Source organism: Ochotona curzoniae, unplaced genomic scaffold (genome assembly GCF_017591425.1).
Source record: "Ochotona curzoniae isolate NIBS_2020 unplaced genomic scaffold, NIBS_Ocur_1.0 contig_883, whole genome shotgun sequence".
In the NCBI taxonomy this organism is placed as follows: domain Eukaryota; kingdom Metazoa; phylum Chordata; class Mammalia; order Lagomorpha; family Ochotonidae; genus Ochotona; species Ochotona curzoniae.
In genome coordinates this window covers 36,950,351-36,971,139 of record NW_024466599.1, presented here as the reverse complement: position 1 = coordinate 36,971,139, position 20,789 = coordinate 36,950,351, and the positions used below count along the sequence as shown (strand labels likewise).

Genomic DNA, 20,789 nt, shown 5'->3' with positions numbered 1-20,789 from the left:
AAGGCTGAAGCCAGGAGTTTGAATTCTGTTGGGTCTGCCATGTGGATGATAGGGATCCCAGTACTTAGACCATCTTCTGCTGCTTTCTCAGGCAAGTTTGCTAGAAGCTGGATCAGAAGAGTAGTTAGGGGGTAGAGGAAAGGTCAAACTGGCATTCCGATATGGAATGCTGATGCTGCAAAGCATGATTTAACTCACTGCACTACGCTGCCAATGCTTGGATCCATATTTAAATTCCATTGGTAGCTTTTACCTTTAAAAATTCTTTTTAACTAATTTTACTTGAGAGGCATAGAGAAAGAGAGACTCCCGCATCCACTGATGTATTCCCCAAATGGCCAGGAACACAAAACTGAATCTAGGGCTTGGACCTCAGGTCTCTTACCTGGATGGCAGTGACTTTGTACTTGAGCCATCACCTGCTACTTCCCAGGCTGCACCTTAGCAGGAGGTTGGATTCAGGGATGAAGTAGGGACTTGAACCCAGGCATTATGATATGGGATGCAGACACCTCAAATGGTGGCTCAGCTACTGTGCCAAATGCCCAGCCCAAGATTTAACCTCCCATCTCAGCACAGCAGCTGTTTTACATTATGGGTGATCACCCAGGAACCAAAGGCTTCTAGTTCCCAATCCTCTCTTTTTCCTTACTGAGCAGCATGATTTGTGAGCCAGGGGCATTCTAACTAATCCCATTTCTGGTATTGATTGTATAGGAGAAGCAAGCTTTTTCTTCATGCAATCAGCTGTCCATATTCTTGTTGACTCCAGAGATCCAACCAACTAAATATGTTTTTTAGGAAGGTTAAATTTTGGGAATAAGCATTGACTTGCATCAGATTAAGTCTCTGCCTGCAGTACCAGAATCCTATGTAGGCACTGGTTCGAGTCCCAGATGCTCCACTTCTGTTCCAGCTCCCTGCCAATGTGCCTAAGTAAGTCCTCTTACCCAATGCATAGTTCGAGCCTCCTGGCTTTGACCTGGCCCAGTCCCAGCCCCAACCTTGTAGCAATGTGGAAAGTCAACCAGCAGATGCTTATTCTCTCTCTGTAATGCTAACTTTTAAATATATATGTATATATATATTTATTTAAGATTTATTTGTTTTTATTCAAAAGGCAGATTTACAGAGAGAAGTAGAGACAGGAAGATTTTCTATCCATTAGTTCACCCTCTAAATGGCCACAGGGGTAGGAGCTGAGCTGATCCAACATGGATACAGGAGCCCAAGAACTTGAGCCATCCTCCATTGCTTTCCCAGGCTGTAAGCAGGGAGCTGATGGGAAGCACAGCAGCTGGGGTCCAAACCGATACCCATTTGTGATGCTGATGCTAACAGGCACTGGCTCTTAAATTGTTTTTATTAAAATTTCACCTATACTGAACATATACACATGTTTTCACTTTCTCTTTTTTCCACAAATAACACAGTAGAGAAGCTATTCACACAGAATTTCTGGCATTGGTTGAAATCAGGCCCATGTTCTTTGATGCTAGACAACCAATTCACCAGAGATGAGTTGATGCAACAGAACAGGTTTTATTCCAGAAACTAGAAGATTTGTAAGTTAAAAGGAGGATTTTTAAAGGAGAAGGGAGAGTGGGGAGTGGTTAGGGAAATTGGTTCCAGAGGTTTCCAGGATCCTACTGACCCCTGTTAGCTGGGGCTTCTTGGAAATGAAGCTTGGCTGTTTTGGACTGGTGGGTGTAGACGCCTCCCTTCTCTGGGGTCTGCTGTTCCAGCTTCTCCTTGCAGTCAGCTCCTGCTGAGGTCCACATGTGTTGAAGAAACAATCTGAGCAGCCACAAGAGTAGCAGTTAGCATTTGTTAAGCAAAACATGAAAAGGAAAGGAAGACCTACGTTATGGTTGCAAATGTGTGGCTGGTCACAGGGTTAGATTGTGAAAAGGAGGATGTAGTCAGTAACGTTTCCACTGTGTAGGGATTGAAAATGTTCCTGAAAGAATGTGCATCAATTATAGAAAAATACTCCTGCAAGTATACCCTTCTACCTATCTGGAACTTGAGCAGCCTCGGATTTCAGTATCTGTGGGGAGCCCAAGAACCTATCTTCTGGAGATCCCCAGGGAAGCTTCAGAAGCTCTAGCCCAAACCCTACTTGTAGGCTACGGAAGTATGAAGTGTACTCTGGACTTGTCACTTCTGGCAACACGTAGGCAGAAAGGTGTCATGCTTTTCCTTACTCGTGCTAAGGGTTACAGCCTTCGCTTCTGTAATGAAAGACAGATGAGCAAGAGAAAAAAACAAATTTACTCAATCCAAGTAGTTTTATGTGACATGGAAGCCCTGAAAGGAAAGCCCAAAGTCCCAGAGAAAACTGTTTTGATTCTTAGGCTCCATGAAGAATGGCCGGTTGGGTGGAAATGTGGTTGACAGAGAGGTATGCCCAACGGTAAGGGACAAGGGGGCGGGGTGGAATCCAGCAAGGCCTGTTTGTCCAGATTCCTCTTGGCCTCTCTGTAGAATTTCTTTCTCCCAAGTGCCCACTAGTACCTAGTACTCCTTTGGAGTGGGTATCTTGTGACCCGCTAGTATCAGAGTCCAAGCGCTCAGAGAATTTCTTTAGGACTAGCTGCTGTACAGAAGAATGAAGGCAGGTGAAAGCTGTGCTTCCAGGCCTTGAGGCTTTGGAGGAGAGGGGCTTCAGCTTCTTTAACATACCTTGGGCAAGAGGATTCCTGGTATCTACGACTGACTTCCTGGGAAAAGGAGGGGATGAGACATAAGGGCGGGAGAAGGTGAAATCTGGGCCGGATGCTGCCAAAAAGGCCTTCTAACTTCCTTTACTTTGAATCACTCAGCAAGCCAAAGCACCAGACTGAGCCTCCACAACCACATGTGTGGGGACTTCCCCACTGCAGACAACTCTCCAGTTCTCCACAGATACCTATGGGGTGTCCTGCGATTTAACTTCATTCGCATGCTACCTCCCTGGAGTTAGTGTCGTACCACACAGTGAGGGGCTCAGTCCCACAACACTGCCTGATGTCACATGCCAATCCCATGTCAATGCTCTCGTCCTTGCTTCTGATCAGCTGATTGTGAATATCTGAGGTTCACACAGCTTCTCCCCATGTTTAATCATTTGCTAGGCTGTTTCACAGAACTCAAGAAAACGGTTTACTTAGGGACTTTTCCAGAGTCACTTCCTTAGCATCACTCAGGTGTAGCTGTAAGAGGCTTTGTTACAGATAACGACACTCCTCTCACCCTCATTGCTCTTCTCACTAGGGAATTCCACAGGGTTGTCCTGTGCCAGGGCTAGGACAAAGACCAACCATATGTTTCTTGTTCTAAGTCACAATGTCACCTAGCCTTACTCATGCTGCTCTTGCTGTTGTTCATCAAGCTTTGGTCCAACCGTCAAAGAGCAAGCTCATCTGTGTCCCAGGACCTTTGCACTAATACTCCTCTGCCTGAAAGCGTTCCCCTGCAAAACTCTGGCTGGCCCCATCCCTTCACTCAGGGCTTAGCCCAGCCGTCATCTCAGAGGGGCCTTCGTGGTCATGCTGTCCAGTCAGCGCCTATCTGGCAAGCTGATCACATGAGGTGGCAGATAGTAAATACTTTCGGCCTTATGGGCCACATGATCTCTGTCACATCTATTTCTGCTGTTATAGCAAGAAGCAGCTTGTTCTTGTACGTTATCTTCTTTTCAAAGCAATTATCTCTGTCAACTAAAATAATGGCCGGGCTATGGCCATGCTTTTTGACTATTTGGTGATTGAATGAATACATCTCTAGCAGCCTGAGCTGCTGTATGCAATAATATCAAGTTCCAGAGCTCTCGTATATGTTCTATCCCAGGTGCTGCTTGCCGCCTCTACTTTGTCTGTGCCTGTGGTGCCTTCTGACTTGTTGTCTCTCAACAAGTCTCCCTCAGTCTGATCTACCCGATAGTACAGAACCTTGGTAGAGTATGTCTTTTGTTATATAACTCTTCTCTGCAAATAACAAAGCACTTCCCACTGTGTGCCATTTCTTAGTATAAAGCTGGACTGCTCTGACAAGTCCTCATGGCTCTTCCCATTGGTTCTTCCCAGCTTTCCCAACTGTGTCTCTGAGCCTTCTCTGGTGTGAGACTTCAACTCCTGGGGCCTCATCTCCTCTTGGTCCCTGTGTCGGCTGCTTATTCCCCACTCTGCTCAGACCTCGTCCTAGAACCAGTTGGTTTTCTCTTTGTGCAGGAAATGTGTCTGTGTGGCACGAGAGGTCAGTCTGCAGTGAAGGGTGGGAAACCAACAAGAAAGAGCAAGGCCTGTGGATGGCTGGAAGAGGAGAGGTGACTGTGACCTGCCTGGCTTAAGTGCTAATAAAGTGGGTTATGTAGTACCTCGTTATCACTGAAAAGCCCCAGTTGATTGCATTGTCTAGACCAGTGCTTTTCAAACTGCTGAGCACATAGATATTTGGGGAACTTTGTTCAGATGTGGGCTCTGGTAGTGGGGCTCTGATGGGGCCTGAGATTAGGCACTGTTGTCAAGCTCCCAGGGCTGCCCGCACTTCCAGTTCTAGGACAGCTCTTTGAGAATCATTGATCTAACTAACTGCTCAAAAAGGAGCCTCTTCTGTATGACTTCAATCTGGGAAGAGGAGGCCCCCTTGCCTTGCCCTGCACATGCTGGGTATGATGAAGATCCCACAGGAGTCCTGGTGTACAATGAAAATATCTCTTGCAGGTCCAGTGCAATGGCTTGGTGGTTAAGTCCTTGCTTTGCCAGTGCTGGGGTCCCATGTAGGTGCCGGTTTGTGTCCAGACTGCTCCTCTTCCCATCCAGCTCCCTGTTTGTGACTTGGGAAAGCAGTAGAGGATGGCCCAAAGCCTTGGTACCTGCACCTGCATGGAGATCCCCAAGAAACTGCTGGTTCCTGGCTCAGGCCAGCTCAGCTCTGGGCATTGCAGCCCACTTAGGGAGTGAACTAGCAGATGGAAGATCTGTCTCTGAAAATCTTCCTTTTCAATAAAAATAAATAAAATCTTAATCAAAAAATTCTTGCATTCTGAGTAATTGGGAAAGAATCTTTGTGATGATTCCAGTCTTCTTGATGCAACAGGGGCAGTGCTGGAGGCTGAAAACAAAGCTGAGTGTGCATGGTTACAGCTTAAAGGGAAGAAGCAAAGAATCCTGACAATGTAGTCACTGGGAAAGGAAGCCGTTCCAATGTTGACTGGGCTTGCAGCCTGTCTATGCACCCACGTACACCCAAAAATACACACATGACCTGGCTCTTCTCTCCAGAGACCCATACAGCAAATCCTTCAGAATCCATGTCTGGAGGGAGTACCCAACAAAGCAATAGGAATCCTTTCTGTAGGGTGTATCTTCAGACAGAAAAGCAAGTGGGAGAGTGTTTCACTGATATGATAAATTTGACTGTTGTAATAATTTCTCACTAATGATTAACCTGGTCCTTATTTCTTTAGCTAATCAATAGCTGTGTGTTATTTCTTAACTTCATGCAAACTGCAAGATATCCTGATGAATGATTTTAAGGCCACTTCCTGCAACCAGTAATTTCCCCTCTGCTTTGTTTGTAGGATCTTCTGCTCAGGCGGCTGAACTCTGACTTTGGGATAACATCATGGCCATGGTAAGTCATGGGTTGCCTCACCCTCCCTGGTGCCAGGTGCAGACAGGCACAGGATGTGTACTCAGGGACTGTTGGTTTAAACAAAGGACTGTTTGCTTAGCAGTGGATGGAAGGTGGCTGGGGTGGGGAGCAGATGTGACAAAGGCAGGTTCTCCCCTCACCCCCTGCACGGTCCCCCTCACTGCACTGTTCTAATTTCTTTCATGGGTAGTAAGAAATTCGACCCTGAAAATGATTTCAAAGAGAAAAATCCTTGAAATCCTTTTAACATCCTGAGAACATGGAAAGAAGTTATAGTTTTGACTCTGCAGAAAGCTATTTGTTTCTTTTAGAACATTTAGACTAATAAAACAAAGAATTCCTGCTCCTGTGGCTTCTGCCCCAAGAGGTGGCTGCTGGGGACATTTCGGAATGGCCCGCCATGTCAGCCTCGTTAAACCTGACATCACAGGCTCCTCCTCCGCCTTTTGCCTTCCTCTGGGATCTGGAGTCTCAGATCTCATCGGATCTTTGTGATGAGTATGAAATTGGATCCCTCTGAGAGCTCTGTGCGGAGGTGGGAGCCGAGCTTCCTGGGTGCCAGCACAGCTCCCCTGAGGCTGGCCGTCTGCTCTCTTCCTCTCCCCAGAGGCTACTGGATAAGCAGTGGACTCCTGTCCCCACTCTCCAGGGAGGGAATATCGGCAGGGAAGCCTGGTACCTGGCAAAGTGGCCATCTTGCCAACTGTAGACAGGTTCCTTTTGGAAGATGGCTGTGCAAATTATACTGAATGAAGAGCAGCATGCTCTTTTTTTAAAAGATGCTTATTTATTTATTTGAAAGAGCTACAGAGAAAAGGAGAAAGAGGGAGGGAGGGCAAGAGAGGGGCAAGAGAGAACTCTTTCATCTACTAGTTCGTTTCCCAGATGGCCACATCAGCCAGGGTTAGACCAGGCCAAAGCCAGGAGCCGGGAGCTTCACTTTGGTCTCCTGCATAGATAGCAGGGACCCAAACACTTGAGCCCTCTTCTGCTGCTCTTCGCAAGTCGCAGGCAGGGAGCCGGGTCAGAGGTAGAACAGCCAGAGCACAAACCAGCACCCCATGGGATGCTACCACTGCACCAGAACACCAGTCATATACTTTTTTTTTTACATTAAACATTTTAAATTTTCAAAACTTATTCAGATCTAACTGAAATCTCTTATGCTTTATTTAAAATCATTTTCTTCTTTTTTGAAGATTTATTTTTATTGCAAAGTCAGATATTTTGAGAGAGGAGGAGAGACAGAGAGAAAGATCTTCTGTCTGATGATTTATTCCCCAAGTGACTGCAATGGCCGGAGCTGAGCCCATCTGAAGCCAGGAACCAGAAGCTCTTCTGTGTCTCCTATGTAGGTGCAGGGTCCCAAGGCCTTGGGTCATCCTTGAGTGCTTTCCCAGGCCACAGGCAGGGAGCTGGATGGGAAGTAGGCTGCTGGGATTAGAACCAGTGCCCATATGGGATCCTGGTGTGTTCAAGATAAGGATTTTAGCCATTAGGCTACTGCACTGGACCCCTAGTCTTCCTTCTTTTCTTTGCTTTTTTTAACTTACTATCTTTTAAATTTTTTTCATATAACATTTTAAAATTACATTATAGTTAAAGGCTAAAGGAGAAAGATCAGAATCCTTAGCAGGAAAATAGGTGATGCTATAAACAAAAATCAAATGAAAAGATCTTCAGCTTCACTCAGATAAACTCTAAAAGAGTCACGAGATCTTCTGACATGGCCACAATGTCAATTATTTTCATCATTTTGTTATAGACCCTACAAAGATTTTAAAAAGCAGTGATGAGAATGGTAATATGTTCTGATTTTTTTTTAAATCATCCCCTTAGTTTAGGAAAATGCTGATATGGGGCTGGCATTATGGTATAGCTCATTAAGTCGCCAGCTGTGACAGTGGCCTCCCATGTGGGTGCCAGTTCAAATCCTGTCTGCTTCACTTCCTACCCTGCTCTCTGCCAGTGCACCTAGGAAAGCGGAAGAGGCCCAGGTGCTGACTCCTGCTACTCTCATGGGAGACCCAGGTAGCGTTTCTGGCTCCCGGATTTGGCCGGGCCCATCCCTGGCTGTTGCAACCCAGTGGATTACAATTCAGTCTTTCTGACATTTATCCTCCTCATTATTATATAACAATGATATTTCATCAATTGTGATATAGTTTTTCATTTTTGTCATCCTTTTCCACATCCTCTCTGCTTATTTTGCCTCACCGGAATGGACCTTCCTGGGATAGAATGTTTTATGTTATGTTTGTAGAATGGATGATAGTAGTTTATGCTTTGTAATTTAATCAATGTGAGGTTTATAGGATTAACATTTCTTGACATCTCTCCTGGAAAAGAAACAAGCACGAAGGGGGCTAGCATGTGGCATTAGCATGTTAAGCTACTACTTGTGATGCCAGCATCCCATATGGACACTGATTCAAGTCCCAGCTGTTCTACTTCCAATTCAGCTCCCTGCTAGTGCTCCTGGGAAAACAGAGGAGAATGGCTCAGGTTCTTCATCCTTGCACCCATAGCGAAGACCCAGATGAAGCTTTAGGCTCCTGGCTTTGGCCTGTCACAGCCCAAACTATTGTAGCCATTTGGGAAGTGAGCCATTTGGGAAGTGAGCCAAAAAATAGAAGATCTTTCCCTCTCTCTGTATAACTCTGCCTTTTAAATAAATGAAAAAGAAATGTTGAAAAAAAAGGAAAGAAGGGAGGGAGGGAGGAAAAGAGGGAGTAAGGAAGGAAGGGAGAGACGGAGAGAGAGTAATAAAAAAGGGGAGGAGGGAAGAAGGGAAGATAGAAGGAAGGAAAGAAGTAAGTAAGGAAGGAGAGCCCTGCATGATAACCTAGTGGCCAGTGCCTTCAGCTTGCATGTTCTGGGCTCCCATATAGGCACTGGCTCATGTCTCAGCTGCTGCACTTCCCATCCAGCTCCCTGCTTGTGGCCTGGAAAAGCAGTAGAGGATGGCTCAAACCCTTGGGACCCTGCACCCATGTGGGAAACCCAGAAGAGGCTCCTGGCTTTAGGTTGGTTTAGCACCGGTCTTTGCAGCTACTTGGGGAGGAGCCAACTGATAAAAGATCTTTCTGTCTCTGCTTCCTTCTGTAAATCTACCTTTCCAGTAAGAATAAATAAACCTAAGAAAAGAAAAAAAAAAAAAAAAAAAGAAGGAGTCACTGAAAATCCTGATAGACTGCACTGCTCTGCAAGTCTCTGTTGCTTTGTTGTGTTAGATACTCGTTTAAGCCCTTGGCAATTGGCTTTAAAGTTCAATGCAGTGTTTGAGTACCATCCGGAATTTTTTCAGTCCTGGAGTTCCAAACAACCTTGTGAAGCCTTTAACTTAGAAAGCTGCCTCATGGTGGGGCCAAAGGCCATGCTGGAACTTTGACAACAGATCACCAATTTGCTTGTTGTAGCGACAGGCACCAAAGTTGCTGCATTCCTTTTCTGGGACTGTCATTGTAAAGTACTGTGGACCAGGCAGCTTAAAATAGGGATTTATTACCTTATGATTCTGAAGGCCAGGAAGCCAAAATCAAGGTGTCAGCAGGGCCAGGCTCCCTCCAAACCTTGTTGAAGACACCGCCCTTGCTGCTGGCTGGCTGACTGCTGGAAGTTTGCTGACAACCTCAGCGGTGCCTCAGCTTGCTGCTGCATCACTGCCGTCCACCTCTGTTATCACAGAGTATTCGCCATGTGGCTGTCTTCACACTAGTCATATTGGGTTAGAAGCCTACCCTCCAGAGTGAACTCATGTGAACTAATTCTTTCTTCATTCCTAAATAAGGCCACGTTTTGTGGTCCTGTAGTTTAGGATTTCAACATGCATTTAGGGGGCTGGGAGTGTATTTATGGATGGATAGCAGCATCCAAGGAAGATGATGTCACAGATCTCTTTCTCTGTCAAGGGTGCAAAGGGTGATGGATGACCGAGTGCAGGATGCTTAACTTAATGCACGAAAGCCTGATGCTATTTCAGCAGAGTGGATCTGCTTGCGTGCTGTACCTGAGCACTTGGCTGAGCTTCATATGGACATAATGAATCGGACAAGTCCAGGTCAAGGTGGCTTACTGGAGAACTTGCCCAAGGGCCTGGAAAGCCCCCATTCCCTTTAATACCCTTAGTGTTTCCTTGGAGCAAATGAAATGGCCAGGATGCTTTAGCTCCATTCTGCACTGTGTTCGCCACCTGGTACAAATGCTGTCTTCCAGATTCTTCCTTGTCGTTACTCTCACAAGATACATTAAACAATATTATAACAGATTGGAGCTTCTCACAGTATTTATTATGGTGGTATGGGCAAATTCATATTTAATGATGATAGCCATCTCGTTTGAATTTCTGCTTTACTTTTTTTTCTGAGTTTTATGCTAAGTGCTTTCCTATATTATCCTGCATGATCGCAGTGCTCTCAGTTGATATCATTAGTTCCAAAACACAAGTCGGAAAAAGGAAACTTGCCTAGGAAACACAGTTGAAAAGACAGGATTTAAACCAGGTCCATTCCACTCTGGGGTCTCTTCTTCCCAAGTAAGCTTCTTACCCTGGTAGGTGCTTCCCAGCCTCTGGACAACACACTACCCTGGTTTTTCTTTTACCTCCAAGACTGTTGCTCCTCAGTAATTCTTTCTCTGCAGGACCTGACCCTCGGAGAGACCCAGTCCCATCCAAGACCCTGTCCTCTTTATCTTCTCCTGCTCCCCAGGCCATCTCACCAGTACCATCCAATTGCTGGTGCAGCCCACATTGGTCATCTGGACTTGACTTTGGATTGAATAACTGACGACCCCTTTGACAGCTCCACCATTCTAAACATAACATTCTGAAAGTAGAACTTCTAAATCCCATCCCCACCAGCACCCCAAATCTGGCAGTCAGCCTCCAGTTCTCCCCACTAGACAAATGATCCCCTTCTGCACTCAAGGCGGTGAGCTTAGACTTGCTGCTGCTTTTCCCTCCTCAGCTCCCACAGCAGTCCAACAGCAAGTTCCATTGCTTTTGTTTGTTCTGGATCTGTTTATTTCCATTGCAATCACTTCACCCTTGTCTAGCATGGCATCCCACCCTCAGATCTTGGCCCAGACTCTCATCTGATCTCTGCAGCTCCCCCACAGCAGGCTAAGTAATCTTTTTAATGTGTGAATCAGCCCCCATGTCCCTATCTTCTTGCTTGAAACCAGTCAGTGGCTTTCTACTGCACTTAGAATAAGATGCAATCTCCCTAACCAGCTTGGAAGGCTGCCTTGTCACATCTCTGGTTTTCATTTTTGCGTTTCTTTTTAATAAAAGTTTAATCATTTATTTTTTTTTAGTTCATTTGAGAGGTATAATGTGTATGTATACACACGCACAAAAGAGAGAGAAAGGGAGAGCTTTTCGATCCATTAATTTACCTTCCAAATGTTACAACAGTCAGGGCTGGGATAGGCAGAAGCCAGGCTGCTGGGACTCCATCTGGTCTCCCACATGGGTGCCAATGAGTCAACCACTTCAACCATCACCTGTTGCCTCCCACTGTACACATTAACAGGCAGCTGGCGTGGAATGGAGCTGCAACTCAAACACAGGCACCCTAGGATGGAGCCGGCATCCCAAGTGGTGCCTTAACCACTATTCCACAGCAGCTGCCCCTTTATCATTTTTTTTTTATATTTTGAATTTTTACTACAGATAAGTTTAACTACATATTAAAGTAAACAGAACTCCTTTGTGTATCTGTCATAAATTATTAACTCATGATCAATCTTGTTTCTTCCTAATCTCTACTTCTCTCTCACTTCTGTTAATTTGAAAAATAATCAGACATCTTATCATTTAATCCATAAACTATGTTTATCTGTATAATATTAAACCTCTTAAAAGTAAAACATAACCATAGTTATATGTTCCTTAGTGTCATTAAATAGTAACTTGATGTCCAAGTTCCCAATTGTCTCATAAATGTCCTTTTGTTTAAGGATCCAAATAAGATTCACATGTATGATCATGAATATGCTTTGTTTTAAAATCTCTTATAACTGTAGCTCCCTCTCTCTTTTTTCAAAATTCCCTTCATAATGTGCTTTCTGAACAAACAGATCACTTTTTAAGTACTGATTTTGCTAATGGCAACACTCTGTAATGGTTTCACATTTCCTTTCTCTGTTTATTATAAATTGGTTTTAAGCTCTATTGGCTTAATTGATCCAACTCTAATTTTTTCCCTTTTCAGGGGGTGGGAATAGGCTACTTAGTAAATGGGGATGTACCTGCTCTTACCACTCCCCTCTTTGCCCACCAAGTTGGCCACCCTGGCCTCTGACCCATCTACCCTGGTAGTAACAGTTTCCTTGCCTGAAACCCTTGCCCCCTGTCTCTCCATGGTCTGCAGCTTCATGTCACCCAGCTCCCAGCCCAAGCTTCAACCCTCAGGGCAGCTGCTCTGGGACCTCTTGTGGGCTTTGTAGCCTCTCTCACCATCAGGCACTAAGGGAACATTTATTTGTGCCTGATTCCCCCCACCAACTAGAACATTTGCTCATGGGGAGCAAGAGCCTCATTTCTTGTAGCCACCAGCACCTGGATCCCCAGCACTTGGAGTGATGTCTGGCTCACGGAGGAACTCAGCCAAGGCTTGCTCAGTCCTTCTCTGTGTCCTCAGGCATCCAAAGGAGGAACCGTCAAGGCCGCTTCAGGATTCAATGCTGCTGAAGATGCCCAGGTCCTGAGGAAGGCCATGAAAGGGCTAGGTAAGTATCCCCTGGAGGGAGTCCCAGGCTGCCATGTTCACAGGCACCTGCAAGTGGAGTTGCCTTGAAGAAAACACAGTGGTTGCTAATGGGGAGGCAGCATGGTATAGCAAGCTATTCCTCTGCCTGTAGCACTGGCATCCAATAAGAGTGCCTATTCATGTCCCAGCTGTTCCAGTTCACATCCAGCTGCTTAATTATAGCCTGGGAGAGTAGCAGAGGACGGCCCAAAGCCTTAGAACCCTGTGCCCACATGGAAGACCCAGAAGAAGCTCCTGGACCCTAGGTTCAGATCAGCTCAGTTCTGATCATTGCAGCCATTTAGAGAGAGAAGTGCTGGATGGAAGACCTCTCTCTCCATTTCTCCTTCTCTCTCTATGAAAATCTTTCAAGTAAAATAAAGAAATCTTAAAACAAACAAACAAACAAAAAAACACACAGTGGGGACAAGGTGGCCTTTCAAGGTAAAATGCATGGAAAGGCACAGATTATGTTTTTACTTTAACGAAGAATTAGAACTCCTGGAGTGAGGGCCATTCTCTGTAGAAAAAAATGGCTTGCAGCAGGAGGCTCTTACATGGCAGGGGTAGGCAGATTCCAAAGGGAGGTCCTGGGGCTTCTGCTGAGAATGCCATGTGCCGAATCACAGACATAGAGAATGTCCTAAAGGCAGTGGGAACAGCAAATGCCAGAACTGCTGTGCTATGTGGCAGCATTCAGGAAACAGGTAAACCTCCGAGTCTGGTAATGTGGAGGAGAAGGCAGTGCAGCTCGGCTGAGTGAAGTCCAGTAATTCAAGAGCTCCGTCACTGAGTTTGGCTGCCTGGTTATGCATCCGTGCACTGCTTACAGTCAGGAACGGGGCAGGAAGTATCGAGACCCCGAGCACAGGGACCATCCAGCCCAGGGTGGGGAAACAGTGCAGGTCTTGGAGCCAGGCAGGCATGTCATGAGAAGTTTCCTTTTAGGAAAGAGGCTTGTGGCAGAACTCTGGGCAGACTGCTTAGGAGGAAAGGGTATGGGCTGGGTGGGCTTTTATGCTTATCGAAGAAGAATCCCCAAAATCCTGAACTGGATCAAAGTGGTAGGAATTTATGGAGGTGGGGAAAACAGAAAAAGGCTGCTGAGCAAGATTTGGCAGGAAGTTTGGATGTGGACAAAGGGAAAGGATAAAAAAAAATCAAAGCTATTTTGAGGTTCAAGCTTGCTCGATGGTAGGAGGGGTAGTGCCTTTCACAGAACCAAATGAGCGAAAGGTCGTGAGCCCAGAAGCTTCTTCCATAGTTGAGAATTCCAAAGAAGAAAAGGATGGCGTTTCTCTCTCCTCGTAAGAGCAGGCAATAGCTTCCAAAGATGTATAAACTTAAACTTCATAGCTTCCTCTCCATACCCCACATTATTATATATATATATATATATATATATTTGCATCTCTAATTCTGGTGAACCTATTTTTTCCCATTTTTCCTAGAAATATACCAGGAGACTCACTTCTGTAATCCACTACAATTTCTCATTTGGTACAAACTCACCAAATGTGCATGCATGTCCAGCTGCTACAAAGATGAGGGACACATTTGAGAAATCAGAATAAAGTCCCCTTGGAAAAGCTGCTGCTCCAAGAAAAAGGCTGGCTTTCATAACTTGTCCCTTTGTTTTGATAGGATGCTGTGCCATGGGGTTTTGCTTGCTGTTATAAAAAGGGAACCAACTGAGATAGGGAGACACACTTGGAAATGAAAAACACAATTACAGATATTTTTTTCTATTTTCATTTCACCTACCCCAGCCTACCCGTCAGTTACAGGTTTTAAAATACTCTGAAACAGCCTGCTTTGTCTTACTTTAGCATGTCCCCAGACACTTTTGGAACTTTGCAGGGTCCTCAGCAACAACAAGACTCTCACCAATATGATCCCTCAACTTTGGACTAATTTTTTTTTTAAAGATTTGTTTATTTGTATTACAAAGTCAGATATACAGAGAGGAGGAGAGACAAGAGAGGAAGATCTTCCATCTGATGATTCACTCCCCAAGCCACCACAGCGGCCTGTGCTGCACTGATCCGAAGCCAGAAGCCAGGAACTTCTTCTGGGTCTTCCACATGGGTGCAGGGTCCCAAAGCTTTGGGCCGTCCTCAACTGCTTTCCCAGGCTACAAGCAGGGAGCTGGATGGGCGGTGGAGCAGCCGGGATTAGAATTGGTGCCCATATGGGACCCTGGCTCGTTCAAGGCGAGGACTTTAGCAGCTAGGCCACGCCACCGGGCCCAACTAAATTTCTTTTATTAAAACAAACAAAAAAAGTTTTAAAGGACAATGTGTTGGCATAGCAAACTAATTGTTCACTTTCAGTGTCAGCATTCCATATAGGCACTGGTTCAAGTCCCAGCTGCCCAACTTCCCATTCAGCTCCTTGCTTATGGCCTGGGAAAGCAGCAGAGGATGGGTCTGATCCTTGAGACCCTGCACCCAGCATGGGAGACCCAGAAGAAGTTCCTGGATCATGACTCTGAACCAGCCTTTGCAGACATTTGGGGAGTAGACTAACAAATGGAAAATGTCTTTTTCTGTCTCTGTGACTCTGCCTTTCCAATAAAAATAAGTATATGTTTTAAACTGTATGAATGCAGGAAGCTGCCAATTAAACTGCAAAATCAGAGAATTAAAATCATGTTTGAGTTGTTTCAAAACTCAGAGGAAATGATTGAGAGAAAAGGCAAGCAGGGCAAGGCAGATGACAGGTGATCCAAAAGATAAAGTGTGGAGGAAGCACGGTCCTGGTCTGCATTGACTGAGTCGTGAGTGCCCGCCACTGCACTCACTTGGTGATTGTATAAAACACCTGCCACAGCCTGCAGGGAAAGTACTAGGATGGCTCACATTTACAGAGTTGGGGCAGTATTTTGAGTGGTGGTAAATCTCTAAGAACAGGCAGAGGTGCTCATCCAGCCTTCCCGCCTCCGTGAAACAGGCAGACCCTCTGCTCTTAGCAAGCAATTAGCGTGTTTGTGAGAACTGCCGTGTCCACGTAGACTGCAACTGTCTGGTTCCTCTCTCAACTGTGCTCACCCACCGCCTCCCGCCTTCTCACTCTTGCCCGCAGGCACCGATGAGGACGCCATCATTCAAGTCCTTGCCTACCGCAGCACTGCCCAGCGCCAGGAAATCAGGACCACCTACAAGTCCACCATCGGCAAAGTAGGCACAGGTTCTCCTGTCCTTGGGGGTTGGGTTGAAGAGGGACATGGTTGACCTCTGCTGGATGGAGCTGCCTGCACTGGCCCCATGCTTTGGAAGAGCAGGACCCTTGCTCTTATTGAAAGATCTTCTTGAAAGAAAAAGCAAAATGATTACAACACCCGTGTCCTCCTCTAAACTTGGCCACAAGTGACTTGTGGGAGCTCTCGATCGTTGGAGTGCCCTTCCTTTCCAAGTCCTTGTGTGGGTGCCCCACCATCCATTGGAGAACTGGGTCAGGCTGTTTCCAGACCTACTTCTCAGGCTCCAGTGACTTCTTCTAAGCCACTATGGGTTATAATTTGCTAAACTGACTACAAAATTTAAATCCAGTTTGCTTTCAGTAGATTTATTGTCTATTCTGACACATCCACATAAACCCATTTGTAGCTTACGTTTAATACTTTGATGAGTCACAATGAGGAACACCACCAAGGTCTGGAATGGGCTTTATGTGTTTATGGGTGGCTGTATTAGCTATATGAATGTACGTGGAGTAGCTTGAAGGTCTATGTCTGCTGCATAGTCATATGTAGGTGTAATAGTAGCTTACACACTCAGAGGGTGTTCCCTCCCTCATCAGGAACCTTCTCTTTAGTCTCCATCTTTGATAATTCACCGATTAGAATAATTCTATCCAATCTTTCCACATCACTGAGAGCCCATCTGTGTGGTCATTAATACACTTTTTTTATTGAGGAAACATGACCAGTGTCTCCAGCTCTTACAGTTACATAGTAACTCTATAGTAAATGTTTTTATCTTTGAAATACTTTACATCCAGTGAGACAAAGGTACTTCTCAGAGACAGGAAGGGCCAGCTCGGCTGTTGCCCAGAGCACCTGCCTGTAAGCCTTGGGCAGCCTTGTAGGCAGTGGAACTCCTAGCATCAGAAATGATCAGACTATGATAAGTCATGAATAATCACAAAGATACAACTAAATATTACTGTGTATCTAACAGCAGAAATATAGAAACAGAAAACTCAATAGAACTCAGAAAACTCTATACATAGAATTTAACTGTTAAAATGTCATAATCACTGCATTGAAAATATACTCAGGTTATATTATTAAGAAAGTAATACATTTAAGCCAACATCTCCAATGTTTCCACCCTGAAGTATCGAGGACTTTTTATGCGTTGTAAGTGGTGTCTATTAACCTACTGCTGCCATATTAGCATTAAAGCTGAAGACATTTAGTATGGGCTTTGTGTCACAGCAGGTTAAACCACCACTTCAATACCCACATTCCATGTCAGAGTGCCAGCTCAAGCTCCAGCTACTCCATGAGCTTCCTGGCGATGCATCCTGGCAGGCAGCAGATGATGGCCCAGGTGTTTGGACAACGGCCGCCCATGTGGAAGACCCAGATGGCATTCTGGGCTCCAGGACTTGGCCTGGTCAGCTCTGGCTGCTGTGGGTATTTGCAGAGTGAATATTGGATGGGAGATTCTGTCTCTCTGTCTCCTTCTGTCTCTTTTTCTCTTTCAAAAATATGAAAATAAATAAACATTTGTTAAAAGTGACATTTGCAAATATGTCTTTGTTCATTTAAAAATCATGAGAGTATTACATGCTACTATATTTATTTTAGGAGAAGCAGCTTTACATGCCAAACAACAGAAACAATTTAGTGAGAAGTTTGGCGTTATTTCACATTCTGCAAATCTCCTGAATGTCAGGCTTAAGAGAAGACAGCTGGGTTTTCATATCTGCTTTTGTATTCAGTTTGTTGTATGAGTTTGTGCTGTGATTCTTGAAAAAAAAAATCTGGTGAAGTACAGATGTAGAGTTGTAAAAGTGGTGAATATTTTAATAGTATTTTAATATTACATACATACATGGATTTGTCCCGTCATCTTAGAAATATTCCACTGTGCACTTAGGAAGAATGACAGCAAAAAGGCAGGCAGTGCTTTGATGTGCTTATGAAGGCAGCTTTGGCTTGTTGGTCCCTGCTGGATCTCGAAGTCCCAGACATCCCTGGCCCACCCTGGTGAGGGGCTGAGTTTGTGTTCCTAGCAACTCAGCAGAGTCCCTCTCTTGATTGCAGGACCTGATAGATGACCTGAAGTCTGAACTGAGCGGCAACTTCGAGCAGGTGATCCTAGGGTTGATGACGCCCACCTTGCTGTATGACGTGCAGGAGCTGCGAAAGGCCATGAAGGTGTGTCTTCAGGCCCCTGGCCTGGGGCTGTCAGTGCGGAGCCACTAAGGCGCTTTCTCAGGACACTGTAACAACCGATGTCAGAGAGGGGGTGGGAGGGGGAGGAGAAAGAGTTGGAGAAGCATCTTCCCTCCTGCAGGGCAATTTGAAAGTATTATAGCAACTGTAGTTGAAAAGGTGTTCTCAGAAATCTTAGGAATCATTGGCTCCATCCTGTGACTCAGTAATGTGACTTTATGGCAGGCAGCATGTTTGCTATAGACCTAGCTGGCCAAATGCCTCCGTAATGAGCTGTTTCCTGGGTGGGGTCTGCCGGTTCTCAGTGATAGAGTGTGACATGCAAATGCAGTTACCCCTCTGTACCGTGGCAGCCCTCAGCCCTGAGGAAGGATCTGGGGAAAGCAAAGAGTGAACAAAGTCTCTGCCAGAGGATGCTGACCTTCCGAGAAAAAAAACAGAGGAGAGCAAAGAGATATTAAGTACCCAGGAAGCAGGAAGCATGTTTACACCTGGCACGGTCACCAGCGCTGAATAAACCACCTGTACACAATTGTAGACCTATTGGGTTTGGGCTGAGACAACCAAAAGTTAACAAATGCAGTTGACAGAACCCAGTGGTTGCCTTTCTTCTTTGTGGATTTGGGACTGTGGTCCTGCTGTGCCCAGGACTTTGTAAAGTGGCGCACCCTGCGCTGTCCTCTGGTTTTGTCTTCAGGGAGCTGGCACAGATGAGGGCTGCCTGATTGAGATCCTGGCCTCCCGGACCCCAGAGGAGATCCGGCGTATCAACCAGACCTACCAGCAGCGTGAGTAACGTCCTCCAGCGGAAGTTTCACTGTGATCTGGGAACAAGACCAGCAGTGAGGGGTTCACCCACTGACAGTCTCTTCATATATGTCCATGGGGACATCCTAAGCTCTGCTTGGAGCCACATCCTTCTGTAGGAAGACACTTGTGTTGGCTTCATTTTGTTCAAATGAAATCTTAGGGGGGAAAAGTTTGTTTATTTATTTGAGAGACAGATTGAGACACCCAGAAAGAGAGAGAGGGAAAGACAGAGTTTCCCATCTGCTGGTTCATTCCCCTTGTGCCCACAAGAGTTGAGATTCTAAGCCTGAATCCAAATCTCCCATGTGTGTGGTAGGTACCTGAATACCTAAGCCAGCATTGCTGCCTCCCAGGTCTCAGGGGTCCAAAGTTGGGGCAACATATCAAATCCAGAACTCTGATATGGCAACAGGTTTCTGAACTGCTCAAACATCCACCCATGGCTTGGCTGCTGCTTTTTTCTTTTTCCTTCTGTTTTAGTTTTAATTTTATGATACAATTCCATAGGCTCTGGGATTCCCTTACCCCCTCCCCAAACTCCCTTCCCCTAACCTAATTTTCCCATATTACTAAAATAGTATAGTCTTTCATAAGCAGACATAAGCCCATTGCTCTGCTATTTAAGTGTATTCAAACATTGCGGGTACAGACAGTGGTGGAGAGTCCAGCATCCTATTGTCAAGATACATACAACAGTTTCCTTGGGAGTCCATCTCTGATTTGGAAGTAGAAATGCATACTTCATTCTATCTTCACATCTGGATATGATAGTCTGTATTACACAGTTACTATACATTCTCTTAAATGAAAAGCTGTAAAACAAAATCAAAAACAGAAATAAGGTTAAAAACATTTATAAAACCATGGAGTTATATAACATGCTACCAAGTAACCAATGTGTCAATGAAGAAATGAAAAAGAAAACAAAAAAATTTTCTTGGGGTTGGCTTCTTAAGACTCAGGCTATCTACATAGTGCTTTGCCGCCCTGAAAGTTGGGATGCTGGAGGCTGGCATGGTTCAATAGGCTAATCCTCTACCTTCAAGTGCCAGCATCCCATATGGGTGTTGGTTCATGTCCCTGCTGCTCCACTTCTGATCCACCTCCCTGCTTATGACCTGGGAAAGCAGTCAAGGAGGGCCCAAGTCCTTGGGCCCCTGCAGCCACATGCAAGATCCCAGAAGAAGCTCCTGGCTCCTGGCTCCTGGCTTCAGATCAACTCAGCCTTGGCCATTATGGCTATTTGGGGAGCAAACCAGTAGATGGAAGATATTCCTCTCTGTCTCTCATCTCTGTAAATCTACCTTTCCAATAAAAATAAACAAATATTTTAAAAAAAGAAAATGAAGCTTGAATGTTGTCCCTTGTTATTAATCCAAGAATCAAAGGTGTGCGCTCATCAGCAGTGGCACTAGCAAATCTTAGCACTCTAAGGAACACCACAGAGGGCCATCAGGCCCAACTGTGACCTTCAGACTGAACTGCCTGTCCTCCAGCCAGCTCAGATTTGTGTGCATTTACTCTCCTGTTAGAAACTGCAAGGGGCCAGCATTGTGGTATAGAAGACTAAGCATCAGCCTGCATTGCTGGCATCCCATATGGAGCTGGTTTGAGCACCAGCTGCTCCACTTCTGATCTAGCTTCCTGCTAATGGCCTGGGAAAGGAGCAGAAGAGGCAAATGTCCCCTACACCCTGGTAGGAGACTTGAAAGAAGCTCTTGACTCTTGACTTCTCACTTTGAGTTAGCCTAGCTCTGGCTGTTGCAGCCATTTGGGGAATGAACGAGCAGCTAGAAGATCTTTCTCTCACTCTCTCTCTTGACTCTCCTTCTTTCTATGTAACTCTGCCTTTCCAATCAATCAATCAATCAATCAATCAATAGAAACTGTCGAGGTTGATAATGTTTAAAAATACTTACTGCCAGGCGTGGCATTGTAGCCTAGTGACTAAAGTCCTTGCCACTATATCCTTCCATCTGGTCACCAGTTTGTGTCCCAGCTGCTCCACTTCCCATCCAGCTCCCTATTTGTGGTCTGGGAAAGCAGTAGAGGACGGCCCAAAGCCTTGGGACCTTACACCTGTGTGGGAGACCTAGAGAAAGCTCCTGGCTCCTGGCTTCTGACTTTGGGTCAGCTCAGCTCCAACTGTTGTGGCCACTTGGGGAGATCTTTCTCCTCCTCTC

The 20,789-nt window shown here is 45.5% G+C and overlaps 1 protein-coding gene across 3 annotated transcripts in view; it reads left to right on the top strand.

Moving 5' to 3' along the window:
- Nucleotides 1-20,789, top strand: part of ANXA4 (annexin A4) — a 58,568-nt gene that overhangs the window by 22,334 nt on the left and 15,445 nt on the right. For 2 of the 3 annotated variants that reach the window (XM_040993276.1, XM_040993277.1), the window contains exons 2-6: nt 5,564-5,616; nt 12,282-12,369; nt 15,474-15,568; nt 17,665-17,778; nt 18,494-18,584. In XM_040993276.1, coding sequence (XP_040849210.1) covers nt 5,608-5,616; nt 12,282-12,369; nt 15,474-15,568; nt 17,665-17,778; nt 18,494-18,584 — 397 coding nt within the window. In that variant the 5' untranslated portion in view covers nt 5,564-5,607. The remainder of the gene's footprint in view (nt 1-5,563; nt 5,617-12,281; nt 12,370-15,473; nt 15,569-17,664; nt 17,779-18,493; nt 18,585-20,789) is intronic. The other variant, XM_040993278.1, reaches the window with a different exon arrangement.